Here is a 25,600-nt window from a genome sequence, read left to right as displayed (position 1 = left end):
ATTATGTACTAAACACTGTCCTCGTCGGACACCTTCTGGTTTCTTTTAATCTTGAAGAACCGAATGCCTCCCGAGTTGGAATTGACCTCATTAGTCTCGGTAGCAGCAGGAGCAGTTCTGGTGAACGATGACTGGTCGTTGGCTACGGATTCGTCATCGGCACCTGCTGGCTTGGCAGCACCTGCTTCCTGGGCTCTGTAGTCGTTGACTCTACTCATGTGTTTTCTGTACGACGTTGCAATGTTGGCAAAACATGTGATGACCCACACGATGAACAAACAAACCACTGCCGCCCATGTAATGGCCATCATCTTGACTCCGATGTGGGCATATTTGTTTTCGTCCAGGAAAGCATTTCTTGCCAATACAACGGCTGCTGTTTGTAAAGCCGCAAAACCAGCAGCAAAGAAGAGAGCAAACGAAATGAATGCAATCACAATTCTATCAATCACATTGAAGCACAAGCCCAAAATGTCAATGATGAGCGATACTCCTGCGAAACATAACGAAATAATCTCGAATGCGAATGCAAATCTCGTCAAATAATAATATGTGTCCCTGTTATCAACAAAGTCTTGAGGAACCGACAGGGAGGTTTCAAAGTTGTCAACAGGAGACAATGGGTAGGCTGGACCCAGCTTACATTTACTGAAGTCATCACTTTGGCAAACACCCCAAAAAGTCCACGATGAAGTCAGGTAAGCATGGGAAATACTGGACGTATCAGCTTTCAACCAGTAGAACCGATTGAATGGGAAATGGTTGGTTGAACCCGACAAGACAATAAAGACCAACAAGAGGGTTGACCCTGCAAGGAAGAAGAGGTTAAAGATTCCTGTAATTAACCTCATGGTATCAATGATAGAAAACAGCCGGAAGAAAGTTTGGATAGTCCTGACGCAATATAACGCATTTTGAGCCCGAGTGCAGGTTGCTAGTCATCAACAAGACCCCTTCCTAATTGGGCGACGATGTGTTTGTTTGCGGCTGGCCCTGGGTAATAATAGCTCTGTGCACGTCACAAGTTTGGAAATTATACCAAATAGGAAACTACAGCCTCTTGCGCCGCGGCATGAAAGAACAAGACGGTCACGGCTCCACTTCCTTAGTGCTCATCGCCGGGACAGTTGAAGTCGCAAACTTTAAATTTGTGAAATTGAATTGCCGAAATATGTCTCGGATGCATATAGCCGCTTGCTGCATATAGCATTCTTAATGTTTGCATAATGCTCCACTCATTGTTCACTGTACTCTCTCGTTTCATCTTAATGCTTTCGTCTCCGTTTCATGTGCCCGGCTGATCATGCATCTTCCTCATCGCCCCATTCCACGCACCACCCATACCATGTTCTCTTTAGGCACTTTTGGGGTCTGGATGTTTCGGTGGTGGTAGTTGTAGAAGTATGGTGCTGACTGGAGGATGTTGTACTAGGTTTTCCAGGCCGTAATGGATTGGGCAACGGTGGCTCGTCATCAAGACTGTCATCTCTGCTGGTGAATCTCCAATTGAAACAATCACGACATGGAGGTTGGTCTGCACATGGAGCTGTATCGTTGTAGGTCATAATTATATCGTCGATAACGGTGTGGATTCGATGATTGAGCAAGTTCACATGCCATCCTTTATCCGTAACCACATCATATACGCACTGGCGTCCGGTGTGGCAAGCTGTTTCCAAGGCATAGCCCGCGAGATTACACAGACTGGATGCTCCATTACAAACTCCCATAAATATGGGGTCTGCTGTATTACCGAAATGCCAGATATTTTCTGCATGTTTGGGGAGTCCTGGTGGTTGTGGAAGGTGAAGACGCTGGGTGGCAAGCATCTCACCTGGAGCCTCATAGGCTACCACCGGTAATCCATAAGTTCGTCCCAAAAGCGACGCCAAAGCACCTCCCAAAGAATGGCCAGTAACCCATATATCATGGCTTTCTGACGGGTATATTTCGGTGACATTCCGATAAAGGTCAAGCACCGCTTGATAATAGCGGTCCTTGCGCACCAATTCTTTCTCTAAACAATCTTGGTTGCAGGTATACGTCTTCTCGTAGCAGTCGCAAACCGTAGTCCACATGTAGCTTATACGTGCACAACAACACAGAAATAACAAATTATCATTCGTCTTATCATTTGCTTGTGTTTCCTCAGACCCTGAACCAGGAAGCCCGGCTCCAGAAGTACCCTTGACACCAATAACAACCGTCTTATTGTCTTCACTGACGAATATATGTCCGCGAAGTCCATCGTCTCCCCACCCAAATTCGATGTTGTTGTTGCGATCATCTGGAACCCACGGTTCCCCTACATCTATCCAGTCCAGGTTCTTCTTCTCGTCGTCATCTTTGGGGAATCTCACGTAGGCATTTGAGGAAATGGTAGCAAGGGATACTACAGTGTCCCTATCTTTGACGTCTGGAACTGATATGTCTTCCAGTATCCACTCAAGTTGAACATTATTAATATGCTGAGGATTACTCTTTACCGAAAGGGCATACTGGAGATACGAATCAATGTAGTTGTGATCATGTCTCTGTTTCAATCTAACTGCTGGCCGTTTGGCAATTTTCATGGGAAGCTCTATGGTCCATGGATTCTTTCCCTGGTGATGTTTTGGCCAGTCGTACTGTGCCACGACTGAATCCAAGTTGTCAAGGGAAACTTGCTCGGTTCCAGATTGAAGCTGGTTAAAATGCTGAAAATATGCGTCATGTTTGGCCAAATATTCGGGAGTAATATCAAGGCGCCGGTGAATTTTATAGTTTTTTCCGGACCCATGATGATATATATGCTTAAGCTGGAACTTGGAGTGGGATTTTGGTTGTTCTGTGACGATTTCTTGCGATTGTGGTGGCAACCCGTGATGAAAGCGAATTATTGAGGAAGGAAAAATCAATTTCACCGGATTGAATATATATACAAGTGCTATCAGGGCACTCAAGATGATAAAACTAAACGCCCTTAGGCTTTTCAGGGCGTTTTTTTTGTGTTTGGATCCCATGGTAGGTCTTATCAAATCAATCCGTGATCGCGTAGAATACTGTGGGGTGGGTGGTAGGATGTGAAGGCTGGACCTAGCGAAAGGAACCAGAAAGGGTTGTGTAGTGAGTCTGGTAAAGGGGTGAAGTCGATATTTATTGTTCTGTTGTTGGTGGTTCTATATTCGTCTTTGATATTTAATTTGATTTATACATTTTTCATTTTTTGCAATTTTCATTTTTGCAACTTCTCTTATCTATTGTACCCAGAATACCGGACGCATTGTTGGGTTCATATCGAGAACTGCTCGCAGTGCAACGATCTGGATGTCCTTGACATGAGACACCTGTTTGCCGGTTTTATGGGTTTCTATTTGTATACTCTTCTTGAGAATATGTTCTAGTTTTATCAATGCTTCGCTGAGGGTCTCTGGGGTTAATTTGCACCCATTTTTATAAAAGCAGTGGGAGACGATAGCAGTCAAAACATCACCACTGCCGTTGAAGTTACAGTCCAATTTTTCGATTGGAAAGTAAAATATTGCAAGTCCATCACGTTCTTCCGATTCTTGTAAATTGGAATTATCAGACGTCAATTTTTGTTTTATTAATTGTGACTCTCTCAGGGCTCCCACCGCGTACAATTGTCCCTCGATCTCAATTGACAGGATCACCACGTTGGGTATATGGAATTTTTCATGGAATGCATTCATGGCTCTTTTGAGGTCGCTCCAAGAACTCACTTTACATTTTGAAAGCAACTCAAATTCGAACAGATTGGGCGTAGTCAATGATACGGGACACTCGACCATCAACCTTTCATATTCTGGAACTATCGTTTCCTGAACGTATAATTTTCCATTATCGCCAAGAACAGGATCGACCACCAAGGCAACCAGCGGCTTTAACTCAGCACATAACTTTCTCACGACTTCCACGGTTTCTGGACGCGGACAGTATCCACTAATAACCATATCGTACTCCAGAGTGACATCTACAATGCCTCCTAACCCTTCAATTACTTGTTGCACTTCATCGGGATCAACAACTCTTCCTCCAATTTTGCCATAACCAGGATGATTAGAGAAGTTTGTGGTGTTCACTGCATCCACGTCCCACCCCTGGTACTGGAGCGGGAACGTACACGCTCTATTTCCAACATACCCATGACTAACATGCAGCGATACACAGAGCGCTTTCATCAACTAGGTGCAGCCAAACATCAGTGCGTCCGGTTTCCGCGAATATCCAGAATTCGCACCCGCACACCAGCGCCTTAACATCGAAGCCACGTCGCGTAGATGTGTTGTACAACATGTCCAAAGATTCGGCAGGGATCGACGTTGGTTATCCCATTTTCGGGGCTCGTTTCATCAACAACAAGGCCGTGCTCGTTACTGGGGGAGGCGGCGAGGGAAATCATGGTTTACCGAACAAAATAACTGTGATTAAATGTCTGTTCAAAGTATCTGATAAATCTAGAAGACTCCAAAAATTCCGTGAAATTGTTTTGCCAGACAATGAAGACTCGCCAATGTGTGTTGATATCTCTGGAAGCACCGACGATGGTCATTTGGTGTTTATCGGTTGCAATCAATCGGAAGAACTTGCAAAATCAATGAATATCAATCACAATCTACGCAAGTACGTTTATACACTGGAAGAGCATTTGCGATTCCAGGATGCTGCTCAGTTGGAAGAGGAGATTTCCCTGGACGAAGTGGGCGAGTATCCAAAAGCTGTGTGTGTTTCATCTGATGGTTCATTGGGATGCCTTATGACTTCCAAAACCCCATCATCAATTTCCATATTCAATCCTGACACCTTGGACCTCATATTCAAGTTTACTCCATCATCAGATGTGGAGATCAAGGATTTTCAACTTAGTCCCAACAATGGCAAGTCGTTGTGCTACGTAACAGGTAGCTCTGTGGAAGTGATAAACCCTGCATCTGGATCATTGGTGTCTTCCAGTTCCAAATCTCCCGCGGTTACAAAGACGCTCAGCAAGTACATTTTGTCAAAGGTCAAATACATTAATGCATCAACCGTGGTCATCGTGGCAGCATTGCGAAATGGAAAGGGTGTCGCCCTCATACAATATTCCACCGCAAACCAGACTATAGACAAAATAAAGGAAATCAAATCCAAAATGAGATGTGTTGCCTTTGACATTTCTGTGACTCAGGACTTGCTCGCGTTTGCTGGTAATGACTGCTCACTCAACATCTTCCGCTTGAGCGATTTCAAGATCTTGAAAACATACAAGAATTATCACAAGTTTGCCATCACATGTTTGTCATTCTGTCCCAACGGCAGTAAATTGGCAAGTGGTAGTTCCGACGCAAACGTAAAGGTTTTGAAACTTCGTCCCAACTATGCCAAGGGACGTTCGGTTATTGGTTCACTTTTCAACTACTTGATCATGATTATCCTCGTTGCAATCACTGGTATTTTCTTGCAAAAAGCTCATGAAACTGGCCAACTACAAGACTACTTGGCGCTCGCTTCCAAAAACAGCGAAGTGTATCTCCAGCAAGGTCGTGAATACGGACTTGTTGCATGGGATCAGGCTCAGGTCTATGGTAAAATTGGCCTCAGTCATCTCAAACATTATGGAGAATTGGGATATTCAATTGTTCAGGAAAAAATCAACTTGAATACAGAGAGAGAAGCTACTACTGATGATACCACGATTGCAACTAGCGAAGTTCCAGCAGTTGAAAATTCAATATCGGCGACATCTGAGAGCAACAGTGATGCAAAGCAGTCACTGGCACCTGTCCAACCTCCTGATGATAGCTCCAAGGCTGCATCTACTGCTCATATGTCTCATACATTGGAAGATATTGTCTCACAGGTGACGAAAAATGTGGCAGACATTACTGGTAAGGAAGATTTTGACTCGTCCTCGTTCTTTTCGGATACAACAAACTATGTGACTACCGAAATTCTCAGTACAGTACTGGCTCCTGTTACCAGCTCAATTGAAGTTGTCCCAGAAATGGATGAGATCAAAGAAGAAGTAATCTACGGTACAAATTCTACACTGAGTGACATTTCAAGTGAATCCACGCCAACAGTATCCACGTCAACGATATCCACGCCAACAGTAGCTTCAGAGGATTCAGAGGCTTCGGTTGAAGATGATGACGAGAAAACTGAAGGTGACGAGAACACTGACAGTGAAGACGGTAATGACGAAGAAGCCGAAACAGAAGGAGCGGAAGCAGAAGATGGTGACGAATCAGAGGAGACTGAAGCTGAGGAGGGCGAGGAGTCCGAAGAAGATGATCAGGAAGAAGCAATTTCTGAGACTGAATCACTCACAACTGCAGCTGAGTCAATAACGCAAGGAACGACTGCAGCGACGACAATCTCGCCTTCAGACACTGAAGCTTCTTCTGAAGAGGCAAAAGATCTCGATGACGATAGATATTCCCTGGGCCTGGAGACGGAAGAGTATGAAGAGACCGAAGAAGAAGAACAGAGCCAATACTCCGGCGAAGAAGAATCACTGTCTGAATATTCAACTGTTAGCTCGCCTGAGCCTGTTTTGTCTCAAGCATCAACCATCATAGAGGAAGTAATCATTTCAGAAATATCAGCTTCCACCATTGTTGAGGAATCCGTTTCTGCACCAACTGAGGAGACGTCAACGGAAGAGCCAGCGAACGAGACTTCTACGAGAGACTTATCAAACGAGAACGATACTTCTCAACCTTCACAACAAGCCACTGATGATGAAAGCAATACCATTGCAGTTCCTAATGATGAGACTCCTTCACCAAGTATTGCTGAAGAGACATATACATCTATCGAACTGCCTACTTTCGACTACGAAAGCAAGAAGACCGCAGAAGCGACGTCAGAACTGACCGCGGAAGAGATTCCAGAACAGACTTCTGAGCTGACTGCGGAAGAGATAACAGAACAGACTTCAGAACTGACTGCAGAAGAGATCCCCGAACAAACCGCAGATCCTATCGTTGAAGCCGTTGCTGAAAGTACAGCTAACGCACTCGAAGAGTCTGCAACAGAAGCTATAACTCTGCTGGAGGATGTGCCTTCTGCACAACCTGCTGTGACTCCATCAGCTGCTCCGATTGTGGAAGAGAGTGCCAATGATGGACTGACCAATTCTACGACACCAATTCCTGATGCAGCTAGCTCTGAATCCTCCACATCAACAGTGAAACCAACTACTAAAAGGTCAAAAAAGAAGAGATCAAAGAAGAAGAGTGGATCAAAATCTTCATCTGGTCAACCTAGTAAAGCTGTTGTCCACGACGAACTCTGATTAATACATTGTCATTGCTATGATACTCGCTAATACTTCCTTGCTACCACTTGCTATTTCACTACTCTTTATCGTCTAGATTTTTGCTATCTCTATTTCTTGTTCTCCACACTTCCTGCGCATCGCATCGCTTACGCGAGTCTCAGATTACTCGAGATCGCAAAGGCTAGCTTAGCACCATGGATAATCCGTTTGCTAATAATCTCCAGAACGTGACGGATCCTTCTGATTTCAAGTCCACAAAGATGCCTAAGTTGACCGAACTTGATGCTCTCCAACGCTGTTTTATTTGCAAAGAGTTCATGAAAGCGCCAATGACTACAAGCTGCAATCATACATTTTGTTCTCATTGCATACGAGAATACTTGGTGGTCAATAGTAGTTGCCCGTTGTGTAAGACAGAACAGTTCGAGAGCAACCTCAAGAAAGTGATATTACTTGAAGAAATCATAAACTGCTATGTTGCGTTGCGGCACGATTTATTACTGGTTATTGGCAACGAAATTTCACCTGAAAATGAACAGAAACAAGAAATAATAGAGGTTTCTGACGAAGAGCCACCACTAAAGAAACACAAGAATGCAGCGGCAATTCCTACGCGAGACGAACTTGTAGATTGTCCAATTTGCTCGAGAAAGATGACGGCACAGGTATTACAATCGAGACATATTGATGAGTGCTTGGGCTATAAGAAGCCCACCCCACGAAAGAAAAATGCTGGTTCATCAAACTCGGCAATATCGTCCTTTTTTCAGCATCCTAAACGCACCGTTTCCCCCGTTCCAAGACCCACTAAAGACCACCTGAACTTTTACTTTAATGAAGTTGACAAACACAACGCCGCAGAGACCAAGAAACTACCCAAGTTGGACTTTAAGTCCCTTTCTACGCCCAGACTTAAAGAAAAGCTTTCACAAATAAGACTACTGACAGCAGGTACCAGGACTCAACTTGAGCTTCGATATAATCATTTTTACATTCTCTTCAACTCAAACTTAGACAGCAACCACCCGGTGCTGGAAAAGGTGCTACACCAAAGACTCAACCAATGGGAAGGATCTCATCTGGCATTTGGAGGTTCAGCGGGTTCAGATCTTTTCTCAAGCCGCAGTATCAGCTTTAAACTGATCACTGACAAAGATTTTCTGGTAAAGAGATGGCTACAGGAATACCACAAAGAGTTCAAAGGTTTGATAAAGAGCGCCAGGCTAAGTCATCAGCAGAAACGTGAAATATCTGTTATTTCTAATGGCACGGCAGATGCGGCTGAGATCGAAGAAAAGTCCGCGGAAACCGGAAAATCTCACGACGAATGAGTGCCCAGAAAAAAATAACGGCCAAGGTTACGAGGGTCTCGTTTATTAACGCTTTTCGGAAAAACTTTCCAGAATAAGCTACCTCATCGAGTTAAACTCTGCAAGTTAAGATTCTTGCCCATTGCATCCTAGCACCAATAGTCTAAACTTTACGCACTTCCATCCTCAACTTGATGTTTCATGGTTGATGATTCTTTGTACATTTCCACGTACGAGGCCGCGTTGGCGGTGGTAGCAACTTCCATGAAGAAGGCCCGTCTCACAGTTGACATGCTAATTCTCAACTCTTTCATGGGCGGGTTATTGTTTGCAAGTGGAGGTATGCTTCATGCAGCGTTACAAGCCAATTGTCCGGAACTTTATAAGGCAAATCCAGGTATTATAGAGTTCCTTCAAGGATTCTTTTTCCCCATTGGTTTGTTTTACGTTGTGGTACTTGGTGCTGATTTGTTTAATTCGAATGTTCTTTACTTTGGTGTTGGAGTTTTACGAGGAGCAGTGTCAATCTTTGATGTTGTAATAAGTTGGACTGTAAGTTACGCATTCAACGTGGTGGGCAATATATTCGTTTGCTATGTGATAGTGTGGTTTCTGCATGTTGGGAAAGAGCCGTCATACAAAGAAGCGTGCATAGCTATTACAATGAAAAAGGCCCTGTTTTCGTTTGTGGAAACGATGATTAAAAGTATGGCAGGTAATTTTTTTGTCTGCTTGGGGGTTTATCTTCAAATAATGGCCAAACCTTTACATGTCAAATTTATAATGATAACAGTTCCTGTTTTCACCTTCAGTGCTGTCGGTTTTAGCCATGCGATCGCCGATATGTTTCTGCTCATTATGGGACTTGTATGCTCGGCACCGATATCTGTTGGTAAGGTGGTGTGGAAAGTAATGCTCCCTGAGGCCATTGGGAATATAATAGGCGGTGTTTTCTTCGCCATCACCATTCCATGGTACTCGCATTTGGTTTCTGTTGAGCACGATCAGAAAAAGTTGAGGCTTCCAAGATTTACTTTGCGAGATGAACAGCCTGAATTGAATACTGACTCGCGAGTCATACGACAGAAGGAACCGGATCCCGAAGAAGATGATGAGGACGTTACGGATTTGGCTTTAGAAAAGCACAATAGTGAAATTCTGAGGCATAATTCATCGCATAGAAGCAGTGCAAGTTCTATGGTTGGCTACTCTCCGGCCCCATTTTACAATGAGTCTGTTGCTCGCACACGGTCGAGGCTCTCAAGAACAAATACCAATGTATCAGTTGGCTCTCGGGGTCCTCATGCCAGATCGCCAAGAAATGTATTTCCAGTTTATGGAATGGGCAAGCCACTCGAACGAGAAACGTCAATTGCTTCAGGTGTTCGCCCAAACGAGGAAGATGAAGATCGATTGAGTGAATCTATTCGCAGCTTTCATGATTCTGACGACAACGTCCCATCGGCAGATTACATTGGTCTGCAAATAAAGCGTCTCGTTTCGAGAAAATCAACGCGAACAGTTGATGAAGAACAAGCAGTTTCAAGACGGCCATCTTTCGCGCTGATACGCCAAAATTTCGCGCGTCGCTCCTCTAATGCCCGAAGAGCCTCCACAAGTTCTCAGCGAATCAATAAAGCCAATCTCTCACCTATATCTTTGGATGTGGCAGATGCCACTGCAGGCACTTCAAGTGCGATTCAAGAAGAGGAAAGTCCAAAAGATTGATGGTGCAATGCATGATAGACAATAATCTAATATTCAATACATTCTATAATTTATTCATTACTTTGCAACATTCATCATCGAATCTACCAAAAAAAATGTAGGTGAATTAAAATTCAAAAAAGAATGGACGAGACCGGAGTCGAACCGGTGACCTTCTGCTTGCAAGGCAGACGCGCTACCAACTACGCCACACGCCCTTTGATGTATAATTAGCTTTGCGTGTACTACTATGACGTTTTCCACAATTTCCAAGTTATACCCTTGTTTTCGAGCCATTCTTGGGTCCTCTTTCAAGTTGATATGCGCGTTGTGAATCCCCGCTATATAGCCTCGCTTTTTTGCGAATCACAAAATTTAATATGCAGTACCATCTTCAAGTCGAACCTCATCGCTGTGCTCATCGCACATTTCCTTCCCCAATGACAGACGCTGTGGTAGCATCTGAGTATTTAGATGAGTCGGCTAAGTGGGAGAATTTCAAACTTGATCCTCGCTTGTTGCAAGCTGTATATCAGTTGGGTTTTGAAAAACCTACATTGATTCAATCTAATGCAATTCCACTTTCTCTCGAAGATAAAAGAGATATTATTGCCAAAGCATCTACGGGTTCGGGTAAAACTGGTGCCTATTCCATTCCTATCATTCAAAATATTCTTTCTGAAGGTTTATCCGAACACAACATCAAGAGTGTTATCTTGGTTCCTACAAAAGAACTTGCCAATCAAGTAACCAAGTTTATTGAAAAACTCTTGGTTTACTGCAATTCAATAACTCAGATCAACTTGGCAACTAATGTGTCAGACCAAGTTGTAGTTTCATTGTTGCTGGCTAAGCCTGAAATCATCATTTCCACTCCACTGAGACTTACCACCGTTTTAGAGAAGCATGCGAGTATTGTTGACCTCACTACTGTTACTAGTCTTGCTATCGATGAGGTTGATCTAATGCTTTCTTATGGGTACATGGAGGATTTACAGAAGCTTGATGACTTTTTACCTATTAAGAGAAACTTACAGACATATCTTATGTCGGCAACTGTCAATGACGATGTCAACGATTTGAAGGCACGATTTTGTACTAAACCAGCCATTATCAAGCTCAATGATAATGAAGAGAATCAGAATCGTCTCGTGCAATTTTACGCTCGTACCTCTGAATTTGACAAGTTTTTGTTTGCATATGTTATCTTCAAGTTGCACTTGATAAAGGGTAAGACATTGGCCTTTGTCAACAACATAGACCGTGGGTACAGATTGAAATTGTTCCTCGAGCAGTTTGGTGTTCGTTGCTGTATTCTAAACAGTGAGTTGCCGGTAAATTCGAGATTACACATTGTCGATGAATTCAACAAAAATGTCTATAATCTACTTATTGCAAGCGATGAGTCTACGGAGGTTACTGAGCAGGAGGGAGAAGACGACCAAGAAGACTCAAAACCGGAAAAGTCCAAAAAGAAAAAGGGCAAGAAAGTTGATGGAGAATATGGTGTTTCTCGTGGTGTGGATTTCCGAAACGTAGCCTGCGTTTTAAACTTTGATCTCCCCACCACTTCGAGGTCCTACGTCCATCGAGTTGGACGTACTGCGAGAGCCGGAAAAGCTGGTATGGCATTGTCGTTTGTTGTTCCTGTAAAAGAGGTGGGGAAGCATAAAACCGCTACGAATCCTGGAGCCAAGCGAGATGAAAAAGTGTTGGCTCGTATAGTCAAACTGCAATCCAAAAATGGATTTGAGATCAAACCCTATCAGTTTGATATGACACAAGTTGAAGGGTTCAGGTATAGAGCTGAAGATGCATTTCGAGCCGTCACTCTGGCGGCTATACGAGAAGCGAGGATTCGTGAACTCAAGAATGAGATTATGAATTCGGAGAAACTTAAGCGATTTTTTGAGGAGAATCCTCAGGATTTGGCTTCCTTGCGCCACGATAAGGAACTTCACCCCGCCAAAGTTCAAAGTCAACTTAAACGGGTTCCAGATTATTTGTTGCCTGAGAGTGCTCGGCAAGATCCCAAGAAGATTGGATTTGTTCCGTTCCACAAGAACAAAGTACACAAGAACAGAAAGAGAAAAGGAGGGAAGAAGGTGGATGCACTCAAGTCGTTTCGTCAAAAGAAGTAGATAATATACATTAGGTTAATCGACTCAATATCAAGTTCCACAAAAGATTGGCCAAGCAATTGGCAGGAAACATCATTTGCGGCGGTACCAAAAGAAACAGGCATACCGAGAAAATGGGCCAATAACAGTAGCTGTATCGAAGTGATCTTAAATACGACGACCTGGCAGTGGTGGAGATCAATTCACCGGTTTCCCATAATGAATTAAGGATGGAAAATGTAGCTTGAAACGCAGGAGCTCCCACTGTTTGATCCACCACTATTCTATAGACCGCACTATCAAGTCTATTGAGGAGTAGATCAATCCAAAGTACCGTCAATGTCCCGTTTATCGACCCCCACACCATGAATTTGAAAATTCTATTAAAGTCGATTTTTTTCTTCAAATATTGATTCATCGTTTGAGCAAAAGCAGCCGACATGCTACCGAGCAATGCCGGGGCCACAAGTGGATGCAGCCGGTCGATAAGTTTCTGATAATTGTAATAAATTGTGAAGGTGAGTGTTGCTGATACAAGAATGTTGAAAAAAAGCCGTCGACGTAAAGGTCCAGATGCTCCATGAAGTTTAGTGGGCTCGTCATCGTGATCGGAGATGACTGTGCTCATCTCCAAGTCTGCATGGCGACCATTGGCGTGGAGATCAGAGAGCTTTATTGCATCCATGACAAAACATTCGCAACGTGTTCTGGGTTCTATGCATGCGAAATGACACAAAGCGGGTGACAGCCGTAGACGAAGAAGTCCAAAATCAAGGGCAGTGCACCATGTTGGTTAGGGTTTGTTAGGGGTGGAACTGTGGTTGTATGCTGTGAAATTGTGGGCTCTTGGTTGTTTTTCATGGTTTTTGCAATTCTATTATTAGATGTCTTGTGAGCGTAGCAATAAGAAGAATCGCATTTAATGAAAAATGCGAAAATTGCAAAAAGTGAAAAATGAATGAATGGGAAAAAATTAACATAAAGTATTCAAAAGAGAGACTGAAAACGATTAACACAAAACGATGAAGGGATTCCTGAAATAATCACCATTAGAATCCTCTTGGAAGTTTCGTCATTTTCAGGCTCAGTTTGTTGGTTGCAAAAAGCCGCACGGCAACTTCCAAAAACCGCGTTAGAAACCACCTAAATCTATTAAGGAACCATTTTTTTGAAAGAAAAATATGCCAGCTTGCTATCTTTCTAAGTTTACGCTGTTTCCTTATTTCGTTTTAAGGTTGCATCGTTTCCGAGCATATTTTCGTATGCAGTTCCTCACTATCTTCATTATCACTAAGCTTCATACCTTACTAATAGACAACAACTGAAGGTCTAGTACACATATTAATGACTTACTGAGCACAAAATAGTGCTGCGAGTGGATATGGAAGAAGAAGAACTGCATACCATGCATGAAAGCACCATAAATTCACCCAATACAAATTACGTGCAACCATCCCATCCGGACTCTGATTACGAAGTAATTCAAAATGATGTATATGATGATAAACTGTGGTGTGTTCTGTTTGACGACGGCAACGACAAGGAGAATCCCATGAACATGTCACCTGTTCGCAAGTGGATAATCGTAATTCTCATCTCGCTGTTAAGTGTCAATGTCACTTGTATCTCCTCAGCATGGTCCCTAGCTTCAGATAATATTATAGAGCATTTCGGGATCAGCCACGAGGTCAGTGTTCTTGGAATATCGCTATATATCTGGGGGTTGGGTACTGGAGGCATATTTCTCTCTCCAATTTCAGAGTTTCATGGACGAAGAATAGTGTATGTTGTGGGTCTAGCACTTATGATTGCTTTCCAGTTTCTTACCGCCTTTTGCGATAATATCGGCGGTATGCTTTTTGGAAGATTGGCTTCGGGAATATTTGGAGCATCGTTTATGTCTGTTGCTTCTGGCACATTTAGTGACTTATTTGATAAAGAACACATGCACTATCCCATCATGCTTTATGGTGTTAGCCCATTTCTTGGTCCGCTGTTGGGACCGCTTATATCTGGCTTTGTAAATTCCCACATCAGCTTTCGGTGGACTTTTTACATCATGATTATTTGGTCCGGTGCACTTTTGGGCCTTCTCATAGTGATTGTGCCTGAAACATATCAACCGGTATTATTGCATTGGAAAGCACAAAGACTCAGAAAGGAAACAGGCGATAATCGTTACTATGCTCCCATTGAACGAGATAAGGAATCGTTATTCGAGTCGATTATTTTATCGTCTAAAAGACCCATACTATTATTAGTCAAAGACCCAATGATGCTTGTTCTATGCTTCTACAGCGGCTTTTGTCTCGCTATAGTCTACATGTTCTTTGTGGCCATTCCATACATATTCAAAACGGTCTACGATTTCAATCTCAGCCAACAAGGTATGTCATTTTTGGGTCTCATGGTGGGAATGCTTATTGCCTGCATCGGTACCCCCACATATGTACAAAAAAAGCACGAAGAACTTGTTCGGAAAAATAATGGGGTAGCCAAACCCGAGTTTCGATTCTTGGCACTTTTGGTTGGGGTATTTTTCGTACCTATTGGTCTTTTCATTTTGGCATGGACAACTTATCGTAAAGTTCATTGGATAGCCCCAATCATAGGATCTGCTGTTTTCGGATTTGCAACAGTATTGGTGTTCAATGGCATCTTCGCTTATACAGTAGAAGCGTATAGACTTTACACAGCATCGGCAATGGCTGCTAATTCATTTGTGAGGTCACTCATGTCCGGAGTATTTCCCCTCTTTGGATTGCAAATGTATGAACACATGGGCATACATTGGGCTTCTACTCTCTTGGCATTATTTGGTTGCTTGCTTATACCTGTACCTTTTTTATTTTACAGGTTCGGGGAGAAACTTAGAAGTTTGAGCCCTTATGCATGGTCATGAATCGCAACCATGACGTAAGTCAAGAATTTACGGTGCCGCATTTCCATCAATTTACCATCAATACGGGTGATCGTTTATCCGAGGTGCAGTAGTAGGGCCGATGCCGAGGAATTTACCCTAAATTGAGTAAGTAGAAACTTAATCGAAAATTTTGAGCGTTGGTGAAGTGCTAAAAATAAGTGTCTGACATTGTATACGAGTGACATATATTGATGAAGGATCTTTGTTTAGGTTTGGGCCATCAAAGTTGATTTTACCGAAACGCAGAAACCTGTCAAAACCCAACTGTGACGTCACCGCGCATCAAATATTAGTTCGTAACGGTTGATCTAAATATAGAATATGGGGTAATTTCAATGCGATGTTTTACAATGCGAGGTATTACAATGCAGACATCAAAATTTTAAGCGCCTTGGCCTAAAATTAGCATGACGGGATGGATATAAAAAGGGTCCAATAATTCTTGAATTACCATCATTCAACAAACATGAAAGCTTCTACTACATTATCCATCTTGACTTTGGCTGCCGTTGCCTCGGCCGCGAAAACCTTCTCCTTGGTCACCATCCGCTCAGGGTCCAACCTCCAATATGCCAGTGTCTACAACAAGGACGACAAGGTGTATTTGGGTAGTGGTGATTCCATTTCATTTGTGTTGAACGACGATGGTTCATTGACCGACAAGAAAACTGGAAAGCAAGTATCCGCAAGCAACAAGCTCATCGTGGAGGGAACTCAAAAGGATACCAAATTTGGCATTAGCAACGAGCACTTGACGTACGGTGGTAAAGAGGTTTTCGTTGCCTGTCACGGTGCTGGTAACACCTACCAATTGGCTCTCGATGGAGGCTGTTCGAACTCTGTTGGTGTTGCATTGAGCGTCCAAGGATTGCAAGACTCTGGTTCCAAACCAACTACTGTCACCACATCCACCAAACCCAAACCTACTGCTAAGCCCACTACAGCAGCTCCACCTAAGGCTACTAACCAACCAGCCCCACCAGCTGCTTCTAAGAAAGACTTTGGACTCGTTGCCATTCGTTCAGGCACCAAGTTCCAACACAACGCTATTAAGAAGGTTGCATCTCATCCTCATGTCTTCAGTGTTGGAGGAACTGAAGGTGAAGATCTCAAATTGACCCTCAATGCCGATGGTACTTTGGTAGACCAAAACGGAAGAGGAATCATTATTCGTCCTTCAGGCGAGTTTGGAGATGTCAGTCCATGGGGAGACGAGGCCTCAACCAAGGGTTTTGCTATCAAGGACTCCAATTTGGTATTGAATGGAAAGCAAGATTGGAAGGCATGCCCAAGTGGAGAAAACAAGTTTTCCTTGGCCGTCAATGACTGTACTGGTGGTACTGGTATTGCTTTGCTTGTTGTTTAATTCCAAGCATAATATTTTACATTCATTCGCATATCACTTTCCTTCATATCAGCTGACCATGATTAGCATAATTGTTTTCAATAAAAGTGTTTAAAGTACTGACCAAACAATAGTCTCAAATTTAAGAAAAGAACTCTCAAGTTACCCCTAATGATCAACATGTTTATGATTCTTGTTTTAAATCTTAATTCAATTTGTCTTTTTGCAGCCGACTCACACCAGTGCACCCAGATCCATCGAAGGGTATAGAATCCAGATTGAGAAACGATACGCTTATTCTCAACAGATGGTTGTACACAATCCTAACAACTGGTAAGTTACATGCAACTACCACTTCCTCACAAATGCTAACATAGGCACTGGGTCGACAAGAATTGTCTTCCTTGGACGAAGGAATATTTCCAGGAAAACGTAGTAAATACCTCGGCCGAGTCCGGTGATTTAAAGTTTGTTCTTGACAATGTAGTTTCGATTTCTGGTGACTGTGATGTCACCCAGAGAAAGGGGAAGGTTTTGTGTATATATGACATGAAACTTGAATTTTCCATTGCTGGAACCTCGGCAAGTGAAGAGGACAAGTTTCTGGCGACTATCGTAGTCCCGGAATTTGTTCATGACCAAGACGAAGACGACTATGTTTTCGAGATAGATAGTTCTGACCACAAGTCGGAAATCCTTCGAGTGTTTGTTCCGGAATTGAAACAGAAATTAATCAAGTTTCAAAGCGACTTGATCGAGGCACACGAAAGAGACGTTCAGCACGCCACAGATTAAAAAGGCTAAGCTTGAACAATTGCTCAGCCGATCAAATACGCTTGAGCGACTAAATAGACCTGTTTAGATTATAATTTATAGTATCAAACTATTCACCCATCAAACCCTTCCGGTACACCCTTGGCATGTCTAACTTCACCGTCCCTAGATCCGAGGTAGATTTCCGCAGAGCCAAAGTCGTTGTACCCTCGTTCTATAGAGTACCAAGGAATAGTACCCGTTTCCATCTGTTTCAATAACTTGTAAACCTCCACTGTGCTGTAGGGCACCCCAAGAGCCGGATCAAAGTATCGAACTTCAGCACCGGAAATGAGACAAGCCTTTTTGTTTCCATTGGGCAAGTAGAGACCACTGGGAGCCTCGGTATTCAACACAATTTCAGCAGTTTCTTCCTCCATTTCGTCTTCATCGTCTTCATAAATCATTTCTGTTACTCCTAGCTTGGGCAACTTTTTAAGTTCATCAAACCGAGAATCTTCCTCTGTCAATTCGGTCGCTGGCTCCAAGAGCTCATCTCGTTCATCTTTCACCACGGCGTAAGGATTCACCGCCTGACCAATTCGTACAATTGTTTCTAAATCACGGTATCTTCTCGAAGCTGGCAAAAGAGACTGCTCGCCAAAAAGGTATGCTTTAAGCTTGACATTGTCAATCTTTTCGTCCAATTCAAGGAAATAAATCATGTTTCGAGCTATGCGCTGAACAGGACCTTCAAAGACCTCGGCACCTTCTTCAAGCGTTCCCTCTTTGTCCATTACCGAACCCTCGTTGTCGGCAAATTTGACTTGCTTACTGGAAGGAGTAGGGCTCTTATTTGTGGTTTCTTCTGGAACATGCGTATTATTTTCCTCTGGTCTGTTTCCATTAAGAGTCTCCACAACATCCTCACCCTTGATATCGGTAACAGGTTCATTGTTTGACTCAGCCGTACTCTTTGGCTCGTCTGTTGATGGTATAACTTTTTCAGAAACATTTTGCTCCTGATTGGGAGGTACTGGTTTGGTCTCTTCGGCTACTATGGACTCTTTAATCTCCTTGATTTCTTTGGCATCTTCCAGAATATGCAGCTTTTTCTGGCTGCTCCACACTGATCTTTTCAGTGCTTTCTGCAACCGGTTCACCTTCTTTCCGCTCAGAAGATTCATCCACAGAAACGACATCCTTTTTATCGGCATTCTTTTCACAGTCGTACCTTTTCTGCCTTTTTTCGCAAATCTTCCTCCAACTTTGAGTCGCTTTTCCCACATCTCTCGTCTATAGTATGGCAAATCAGGATCAATGTCACCAGGTAAACGCTCTCTCCTCTCTTCACGCTCCTTTCTTTTGCGTCCAGGTTTCTTCTTCAGCCGTCCGTTGATGTAGTCATGTACATAGCGAGCCTCTTCGACTTCTTCAGTAGGAGTTACAAAAGACTCCTGACTCACCAAACGAATGATATTTCGAAGCCTCTTCCGCCTCAGAAGCAAAAGTTGGCGCTGCATTTCTTTTTTTTGGAGTTTCTTGGTCCATGAATTCGTTAAGCGACTTGACATTTACTCGTTCGGTTTCCACTGCTTCAAGAAGCCGTTCTTCTTGTGTGAGCTCGACGTATTTGGGACGAACCACCGGTGCCATTGCAGCACGTCTTTTTTCGTCCTTTTTCAACTTTTGCACCAACGCTTGTTTGCTTTCGATGGCAGAGGCTCGCGAGGAAGATCTCTGTGATCGCATGAGCGATTCGGACGCCGTCAATTGCTTCTTTGGTTTAGGCTTGGGTGGTGCAGGTTTGAGCTTCTTGATAGCAGGTACCACCGTCTTGGCTCGTCGCTGTCTACGTTTCTTGAGTTTTTCCTGGTTTTCTAGTTCTTTTTCTCCTTCACTTTCGTCTGTGTCAGATCCAGAAAGATCAGAAGACGAAAGCATTTCATCGTCTGGAGTGGCTCTTTTGCGAGATCCTGAAACTTCTTTGGTTTGATCTTCATTATCTGACTGCTCATCAGCGCTGGCATTGTCCTCGTCATCTTCATTATCGTTTTCCAGGCCTTCCTCGTCATCGCTGCTGGATCGAACCTCTTCATCGTTCTCATCTTCCGCAAACAAAAGTGCCACTTCATCTTCCTCATCGGGCACAAAACGTTGCTTTTCCGAAACGTCGTCTTCCATAGCTATCAACTGCTTGAGCCTGGAGCCCGCATTTGCTCGGCGTGCGCGCAGGGTAGCGAGTCCTTCTTCGGCCATGTAAAGTTCAAGTTTGCAATTTCGCAATTTCGCCGACTTTGAATTTCTCAACTCTTTATACATGAGACCACGTATAGCAGCCACCGCTGCTTTTTCTCGGCTCGCAAGACAGGTGCAGAGGTCGAAGATGGGCATCGAAGCTCACCACCGCCAGCGAAGACGAATTAAAGCATTTTAATGCTCTCGCGTCCACTTGGTGGGATGTAAATGGTCCACAGCGGATCTTGCACAAGATGAACTTACTTCGAATGGACTTCATAGTGGACACGATACGAACCAATCTCCAATTGAATAGCAAAGATACTCCCGAGGAGGAGAGTATTTATATTCCGCCGTACAATTTGGACCTACTTCCTCGTCCTATACGATTGCGAATCGTTGATGAGCAGGAACTGAAAAGGGACGAGTTGCTAGATGAGAGCAAACTTCAAGTTCTCGACGTGGGATGTGGCGGGGGTATCTTGGCCGAGTCAATGGCCCGTCTCAAGTACGTAGACCATGTGAAAGGCATCGACTTGTCGCCAGATGTCATTGAAGCTGCGAAGCTCCATATGAAGAAAGATCCCATATTACGAGACCAGGGTAAAATTAGCTACGAATTACAGGCAATTGAAGATGTCAAAGACACGGAAAAGTACGATGTCATAACCATGTTCGAAATGTTGGAACACGTCAAGTATCCAGCCCAAGTGTTGAGTGCGGCCATGGATCATCTCGAGGTGGGCGGATGGCTTTTTCTCTCTACCATCAACCGTGATCCTATCAGTTGGTTCACTACCATTTTCATGGGAGAGCATATACTCCGTATTGTCCCTGTGGGCACCCACAATGTGGAAAAGTATATTAATGAGTATGAAATAAGTGATTGGGTCAAGACCAATAGACCCGACTTTGTCGTCACGGACAGCAAAGGATGTATATATTTGCCGGCGTACGGCTGGAAATTCACTGAGACAGCGCTGGTGGGCAACTACTTTATGGCAATCAGGCGTGTGAAGTAGAAATCTCCACCATTCATTTCATTCCACCAATTTACGTCATTACTTTAATCCACTCAATTGTTGCTCTGGTTCCCTTCTTTTCACCACTATTGTCACCTTTGTTCCCTTTTCCGCTCTCTTTGGAGTACTTATTCCCCTTTTTTTTACTCCGCAATCTTCGTCTTCTCCTCCTCTTCGTCAATGAACGTGGGAAGGTTGTCCGCGGCTGGCGCTTCTTCACTCAAATAGCTGGGTATACCCTCAGTCATTTCAGCCTCGTAGTCCATCTCTTCTCCCAAGGCTTCAAGCTCAGCATCCAATTCTGATTCGCTGATATCGTCAGCCACATCTTGCGACATCAGAAGCGATTCCTGGAGCTCATTCGATTTGTCGATAAGATCCAACATTTCGTCCTGCAATGCTTCTATCTTATCGATGTCGATCTTGCCGTATGTCTTCTTCAATTGCTTGTTTGCTGCCTTCATGGCGTCCACCGTAATCATGGTATTCTTTAGGTTATCTGTCGTCATTTGTGCCTGGGTCATATTCCATGATTGGTTCTCAAGCTGGTCTCTTTGACTCTCAATTTGCTTTCTCTGTCGAAGGAGCTTGAGTGCCTTTTGTTTCAACGCCAGTTTCCCGGGTCCATCTCTCATTCGTGCCATTTTCTGTTGATAAGTGGAAAGTTCAGAGTTGATTTTGGTGAGTTTAACGTCAAGTGAGCCCACTCTATCTGAAATATTGCTTACAGCGTCATCTAGGGACGGTTTTGGTGCGGTGTTTTTGGCTCCAAATAGTCTGTTCATGGTGTGGCAAGAGTTTGTGATGAAGACAGGAAGTAAAGATAAACCGCACAATAAGCCAAAGGTGTGCGAGCAACGTCTTAATCCCGCACGTTCGGTTTCGACCAGCGGATGCTTCACTAGCTCAGTTGGCAGAGCGTCAGTCTCATAGTTCGCGTTCGCGCGCTGTGAAATCTGAAGGTCGACAGTTCGAACCTGCCGTGGAGCATTCTTTTTTTGCTTTTTTTAATTTGATAATGCCTGAAGTCGCTGAAGTATGTACCACCAACTACAGTAGCACAATAAGCCTTTCTAACACAGGTTGCTCACGTTGTGGCTCTTTTACGACGCAATGTCTTGGGGTGTAAGATTTCTAGTGTGATTTTGAAAAATGATCCGTTGCTTTTTCCTGCTTTGAAAACAGCTGTGGATGCTGAAAATGAGGTGGAAACAATGAAAAACACCCTTTTGGGTTCCCGGATCGACTCTGTGGGCAGACATGGCAAGTATTTCTGGATGCGATTGAACTTGGCCAATGGACCTGATTTGGCCAAAGCTCCTAGTGGAGTCCTTTTGATGCATTTTGGAATGACCGGAATGATCAAGTTACGCAATATCGACTCTCATTTGACTTTTATGGAGAATGGAGGCGACAAAAAGGTTCTAGAAAAAATGAAGGTTGCGGTCAAGCAAGAAACTACGGAAACAGTTACGGTTCCGAAAGACGATAAGGATACGAAAGACGATGTAAAAGATGAAGAATGGCCGCCCAAATTCGTCAAGTTTGAAATGGATCTCGAGAGAGAAAATGGAGAGGTGATTGAATTGGCATTCGTGGACCCTCGGCGACTTGGACGAGTGAGACTTTTAACAGGAGAAACGGTTCAAAGTGACGAACTATTGATGGAAGAGGCTCCTCTCAAATCTTTAGGTCCTGATTATTCCAAGCTGGCAGAGGGAAAAACCACGGATAAATTTGTGTATGGAGATCCTGATCCTCACCATCATGGTAGACCACGGCTTCTGTTACAAGAATTTAACGATTTGGTTTTACTAAAGAAAAAACCCATCAAAAGCATGCTTTTGGAGCAAGAATTATTCTCTGGAGTCGGCAACTGGGTAGCAGATGAGATCATCTACCATGCTCGGCTTCATCCCAACGAGGTAATTTCCAGTAAAATATCTAATGATGGAAATGTGAGCCAGGTTATTAAGGAACTTTACAATGCTCTCATATATGTTTGTGAGTATTGTGTCTCTGTGGAGGGAGAAGTGACGCAATTTCCAGACAATTGGCTCATGCCATATCGATGGGGAAAGGGCAGAAAACAAGAAAAGAGCAAAACAAAAGAAGGCTACCAAGTTGACCATGGAACCGTTGGTGGAAGGACATCGTGTTTTGTGCCCGAGTTGCAAAAAATGCTAAAGAATCAAAAGACGGAAGACAAAGAGAAAGAAAAAGTCAAAAAAGTGAAAAAGAAAGCGGAAGACGGTGAGACAAAAGTTAAGAAAGACAATGAGACGAAAGCTGAAGACGATGGTGAGAGTACGCGAACCAAAAGGCTTGCTTCAGGTGCGGCTGGAGGGCTGCGAAAAAAAAAATCCACGAAATGATAAGGCTACGATAATTATGTCAGTGCGATCTCTGACTAGCTCAAAAATTCACAAACAATCTCCCCCACTCATGCCCCCATCCTTTTATTGAACCCTCTTGCGCCCTCCTTGCACCGTCTCTCTCCCCAACGCCGTACACCCCACTATTGCGTTGGGTGGACTGACGCCTGCACCCCTCCCGCGTTCCGAAATTCTCCGACCCATCGCGGAGTCGGAGATGGAACCGGACTTTCGGCGCCGGAAAAATTCAGATCCAAAAGCCAAGCACACCAACCTACTCTAAAGTTTTGACATTCTAGTAATCACCTCCACACTCTATAAATTGTACACTTACCTGTCAAGCAATTACTCCTCTACAATTGCCATATTGAGCCACCGCCGATTCCGCTCCCCTCACCTTCCGATCGCGGCAACGCCCCGCTACTGGTCCCGATTCTTACCGCGGACATATGCACGAAGCAACACCATATTAATTGATCTCGTTTGCAGCATTTCCAGAAAATTTATTAGCCACAGGTGTCGTGGTTTTAGTACATCCTTTTTCAGCCCCATTCCGCTGGCCCGCTCAGCCGCATTTCCCGATAGCCGATTTCTTCAATCTTGCTTTCCACATCGGTTTCCAAATCGGTTCCTTTCTTTGCAATCATGCTTCGTAACTTCAGGTTTCTTTCTAGTCTGGCCAAGAAGGCGGCAGCTAATGCCGAGCACCAGTCTGTGCACACACATACCATCAAAACCCCAGTGGGAATAAGAGCTGCTATAGAATCTCTTAAACCCAAGACTACCCGTTTGTCAATTGAAGGGGCCATTGAATGTGATCTCGAAGGGTTTCAAATTCTTAACTCTCCAATTTTCAACAAGGGTTCAGCGTTCACCAGACAAGAACGTGAGGCATTCAAATTGACGGGTTTATTACCTTCCCAGGTCAATACCCTTGAGGAACAAGTGGGGAGAGCATATGCCCAATTTTCCTACTTGAAAACACCATTAGCCAAAAATGACTTTTTGGTGTCGATGAGAATGCAGAATAAGGTTCTTTACTATGAATTGGTCAGAAAACACATTCGTGAAATGTTACCCATCATCTACACTCCCACTGAAGGAGATGCCATTGCCGCATACTCCCATCGGTTCCGTAAACCTGAAGGATGTTTCTTAGATATCAATGATCCTGATAGCATTCCTCAGCGTCTTGCGTCCTACGGAGAAGACAAAGATATCGACTACATTGTCGTTTCTGATGGAGAGAGCATCTTGGGTATCGGAGACCAAGGTGTGGGTGGTGTAAGAATTGCAATTGCAAAATTGGGACTTATGACATTATGTGGAGGTATTCATCCTGGTAGAACTTTGCCAGTTGTGTTGGATACGGGAACTAATAACGAAAAACTTCTTTCTGACGACTTGTACATGGGCAACAAGTTTCCAAGAGTCCGTGGTGAACAATACTGGGACTTTATCGACAAGTTCATCACCGCAGTCAAAGAACGGTTTCCTAGCGCAGTACTCCATTACGAAGACTTTGGCGTCTCCACTGGACGTACAATGTTACACAAATATCGCCAAGCAATTCCTTCATTCAATGACGATATCCAGGGTACCGGAGCTGTGGTTATGGCCTCGATGACTGCAGCATTGAAATTCACAAATCGTAATCTTCTTGACTCCAAAGTGTTGATTTACGGAGCAGGTTCCGCAGGGTTGGGAATTGCAGATCAAATCGTTAACCATATGCGCAGCCATGGTGCTACCACAGAAGAAGCATGCAAGTCCATCCACTGTATGGACAGAAGAGGTTTGATTTTGAAATCTTATGATGATTCTACCGAGGGCCAGAAACGCTATGCTGATGACGATGCCGACTGGGAGGGTATCGATACAAAGAATTTGGTGGAAGTGATCAAAAAGGTTAAACCTACGGCCCTTGTGGGATGTTCCACACAACCGGGAGCTTTCACTGAAGAAGTGGTGAGAGCCATGTACGAGCACAATAAGCAACCAATCATTTTCCCCTTGTCAAACCCTACTCGTTTGCACGAGGCTATCCCAGAGGACTTGATGAAATGGACTGATAACAATGCATTGATTGCAACCGGATCACCCTTCCAACCTGTCAATGGATATGTCATTTCCGAGAACAATAATTGCTTCACATTCCCTGGAATTGGTTTGGGAGCAGTTTTGTCCAGATGTTCCACCATTTCCGACTCCATGATTTCTGCTGCCGTTGACCAACTTGCATCGTTGTCTCCCAAGATGGAGAATCCTAAAAACGGATTGCTTCCCAGATTGGAAGAAATCGACGAGGTGAGCGCTAAGGTAGCTACTGCTTTCATCTTACAATCCTTAGAAGAAGGTACCTCCAGAGTAGAAAGCGAAAAGAGACCAGACGGAGGAATGGTCCATGTACCTCGAGACTTCAATGAGTGTTTAAAGTGGGTTCAATCACAAATGTGGAGACCCATTTATAGACCGCTTGTTAAAGTTGAGCATGTCCCCGAGATCCACACTTTCCAACACTAATCTTATAGAGCTAGACTGAT

The 25,600-nt window shown here is 43.8% G+C and overlaps 16 protein-coding genes and 2 non-coding genes across 18 annotated transcripts; 10 read left to right on the top strand and 8 right to left on the bottom strand. All coding sequences in view use genetic code 12, as the record gives it.

The window, feature by feature from the left end:
- Positions 1-8: 8 nt before the first annotated feature.
- On the bottom strand, positions 9-851 carry SUR7 (Sur7p; the record flags this gene model as incomplete). The annotated part of the gene is made up of 1 exon (XM_001487469.1): positions 9-851. One exon carries the CDS (start codon positions 849-851, stop codon positions 9-11), a length of 843 nt encoding a protein of 280 aa, XP_001487519.2.
- Positions 852-1,301: 450 nt separating this feature from the next.
- ATG15 (triglyceride lipase) lies at positions 1,302-3,002 on the bottom strand (the record flags this gene model as incomplete). The annotated part of the gene is made up of 1 exon (XM_001487468.1): positions 1,302-3,002. One exon carries the CDS (start codon positions 3,000-3,002, stop codon positions 1,302-1,304), a length of 1,701 nt encoding a protein of 566 aa, XP_001487518.2.
- Positions 3,003-3,236: 234 nt separating this feature from the next.
- On the bottom strand, positions 3,237-4,181 carry PGUG_00894 (putative pyridoxal kinase; the record flags this gene model as incomplete). Its single annotated transcript, XM_001487467.1, has 1 exon — positions 3,237-4,181. The coding sequence occupies one exon, from the start codon at positions 4,179-4,181 to the stop codon at positions 3,237-3,239; it is 945 nt and encodes a 314-aa protein (XP_001487517.2).
- Positions 4,182-4,294: 113 nt separating this feature from the next.
- SEC12 (Sec12p) lies at positions 4,295-7,279 on the top strand (the record flags this gene model as incomplete). Its single annotated transcript, XM_001487466.1, has 1 exon — positions 4,295-7,279. One exon carries the CDS (start codon positions 4,295-4,297, stop codon positions 7,277-7,279), a length of 2,985 nt encoding a protein of 994 aa, XP_001487516.2.
- Positions 7,280-7,458: 179 nt separating this feature from the next.
- On the top strand, positions 7,459-8,595 carry RAD18 (E3 ubiquitin-protein ligase; the record flags this gene model as incomplete). The annotated part of the gene is made up of 1 exon (XM_001487465.1): positions 7,459-8,595. The coding sequence occupies one exon, from the start codon at positions 7,459-7,461 to the stop codon at positions 8,593-8,595; it is 1,137 nt and encodes a 378-aa protein (XP_001487515.2).
- A 180-nt stretch (positions 8,596-8,775) lies between these two features.
- PGUG_00891 (uncharacterized protein) lies at positions 8,776-10,302 on the top strand (the record flags this gene model as incomplete). Its single annotated transcript, XM_001487464.1, has 1 exon — positions 8,776-10,302. One exon carries the CDS (start codon positions 8,776-8,778, stop codon positions 10,300-10,302), a length of 1,527 nt encoding a protein of 508 aa, XP_001487514.2.
- Positions 10,303-10,426: 124 nt separating this feature from the next.
- Positions 10,427-10,499, bottom strand: PGUG_05957. Its single transcript has one exon. It is a non-coding gene; the product is annotated as a tRNA-Ala (tRNA).
- Positions 10,500-10,661: 162 nt separating this feature from the next.
- Positions 10,662-12,422, top strand: PGUG_00890 (ATP-dependent DNA/RNA helicase; the record flags this gene model as incomplete). Its single annotated transcript, XM_001487463.1, has 1 exon — positions 10,662-12,422. One exon carries the CDS (start codon positions 10,662-10,664, stop codon positions 12,420-12,422), a length of 1,761 nt encoding a protein of 586 aa, XP_001487513.2.
- Positions 12,423-12,432: 10 nt separating this feature from the next.
- Positions 12,433-13,086, bottom strand: PGUG_00889 (uncharacterized protein; the record flags this gene model as incomplete). The annotated part of the gene is made up of 1 exon (XM_001487462.1): positions 12,433-13,086. The coding sequence occupies one exon, from the start codon at positions 13,084-13,086 to the stop codon at positions 12,433-12,435; it is 654 nt and encodes a 217-aa protein (XP_001487512.2).
- A 696-nt stretch (positions 13,087-13,782) lies between these two features.
- On the top strand, positions 13,783-15,303 carry PGUG_00888 (uncharacterized protein; the record flags this gene model as incomplete). The annotated part of the gene is made up of 1 exon (XM_001487461.1): positions 13,783-15,303. One exon carries the CDS (start codon positions 13,783-13,785, stop codon positions 15,301-15,303), a length of 1,521 nt encoding a protein of 506 aa, XP_001487511.2.
- Positions 15,304-15,790: 487 nt separating this feature from the next.
- On the top strand, positions 15,791-16,690 carry PGUG_00887 (uncharacterized protein; the record flags this gene model as incomplete). The annotated part of the gene is made up of 1 exon (XM_001487460.1): positions 15,791-16,690. The coding sequence occupies one exon, from the start codon at positions 15,791-15,793 to the stop codon at positions 16,688-16,690; it is 900 nt and encodes a 299-aa protein (XP_001487510.1).
- An 866-nt stretch (positions 16,691-17,556) lies between these two features.
- PGUG_00886 (uncharacterized protein) lies at positions 17,557-18,996 on the bottom strand (the record flags this gene model as incomplete). The annotated part of the gene is made up of 1 exon (XM_001487459.1): positions 17,557-18,996. The coding sequence occupies one exon, from the start codon at positions 18,994-18,996 to the stop codon at positions 17,557-17,559; it is 1,440 nt and encodes a 479-aa protein (XP_001487509.2).
- Positions 18,857-19,816, bottom strand: PGUG_00885 (uncharacterized protein; the record flags this gene model as incomplete). The annotated part of the gene is made up of 1 exon (XM_001487458.1): positions 18,857-19,816. One exon carries the CDS (start codon positions 19,814-19,816, stop codon positions 18,857-18,859), a length of 960 nt encoding a protein of 319 aa, XP_001487508.2.
- Positions 19,817-19,914: 98 nt separating this feature from the next.
- On the top strand, positions 19,915-20,682 carry COQ3 (hexaprenyldihydroxybenzoate methyltransferase; the record flags this gene model as incomplete). Its single annotated transcript, XM_001487457.1, has 1 exon — positions 19,915-20,682. The coding sequence occupies one exon, from the start codon at positions 19,915-19,917 to the stop codon at positions 20,680-20,682; it is 768 nt and encodes a 255-aa protein (XP_001487507.2).
- Positions 20,683-20,825: 143 nt separating this feature from the next.
- Positions 20,826-21,467, bottom strand: CTA1 (Cta1p; the record flags this gene model as incomplete). The annotated part of the gene is made up of 1 exon (XM_001487456.1): positions 20,826-21,467. One exon carries the CDS (start codon positions 21,465-21,467, stop codon positions 20,826-20,828), a length of 642 nt encoding a protein of 213 aa, XP_001487506.2.
- A 110-nt stretch (positions 21,468-21,577) lies between these two features.
- PGUG_05967 lies at positions 21,578-21,672 on the top strand. The gene has a single exon. It is a non-coding gene; the product is annotated as a tRNA-Met (tRNA).
- Positions 21,673-21,896: 224 nt separating this feature from the next.
- On the top strand, positions 21,897-23,057 carry FPG1 (Fpg1p; the record flags this gene model as incomplete). The annotated part of the gene is made up of 1 exon (XM_001487455.1): positions 21,897-23,057. The coding sequence occupies one exon, from the start codon at positions 21,897-21,899 to the stop codon at positions 23,055-23,057; it is 1,161 nt and encodes a 386-aa protein (XP_001487505.2).
- A 645-nt stretch (positions 23,058-23,702) lies between these two features.
- MAE1 (malate dehydrogenase (oxaloacetate-decarboxylating)) lies at positions 23,703-25,580 on the top strand (the record flags this gene model as incomplete). Its single annotated transcript, XM_001487454.1, has 1 exon — positions 23,703-25,580. One exon carries the CDS (start codon positions 23,703-23,705, stop codon positions 25,578-25,580), a length of 1,878 nt encoding a protein of 625 aa, XP_001487504.2.
- Between the last annotated feature and the right edge of the window lie 20 nt (positions 25,581-25,600).

This window comes from Meyerozyma guilliermondii, genomic scaffold, assembly GCF_000149425.1.
Source record: "Meyerozyma guilliermondii ATCC 6260 scaffold_1 genomic scaffold, whole genome shotgun sequence".
In the NCBI taxonomy this organism is placed as follows: domain Eukaryota; kingdom Fungi; phylum Ascomycota; class Pichiomycetes; order Serinales; family Debaryomycetaceae; genus Meyerozyma; species Meyerozyma guilliermondii.
The sequence above is the reverse complement of the archived record's forward strand: the minus strand, read 5'-3'. Positions and strand labels throughout refer to the sequence as shown.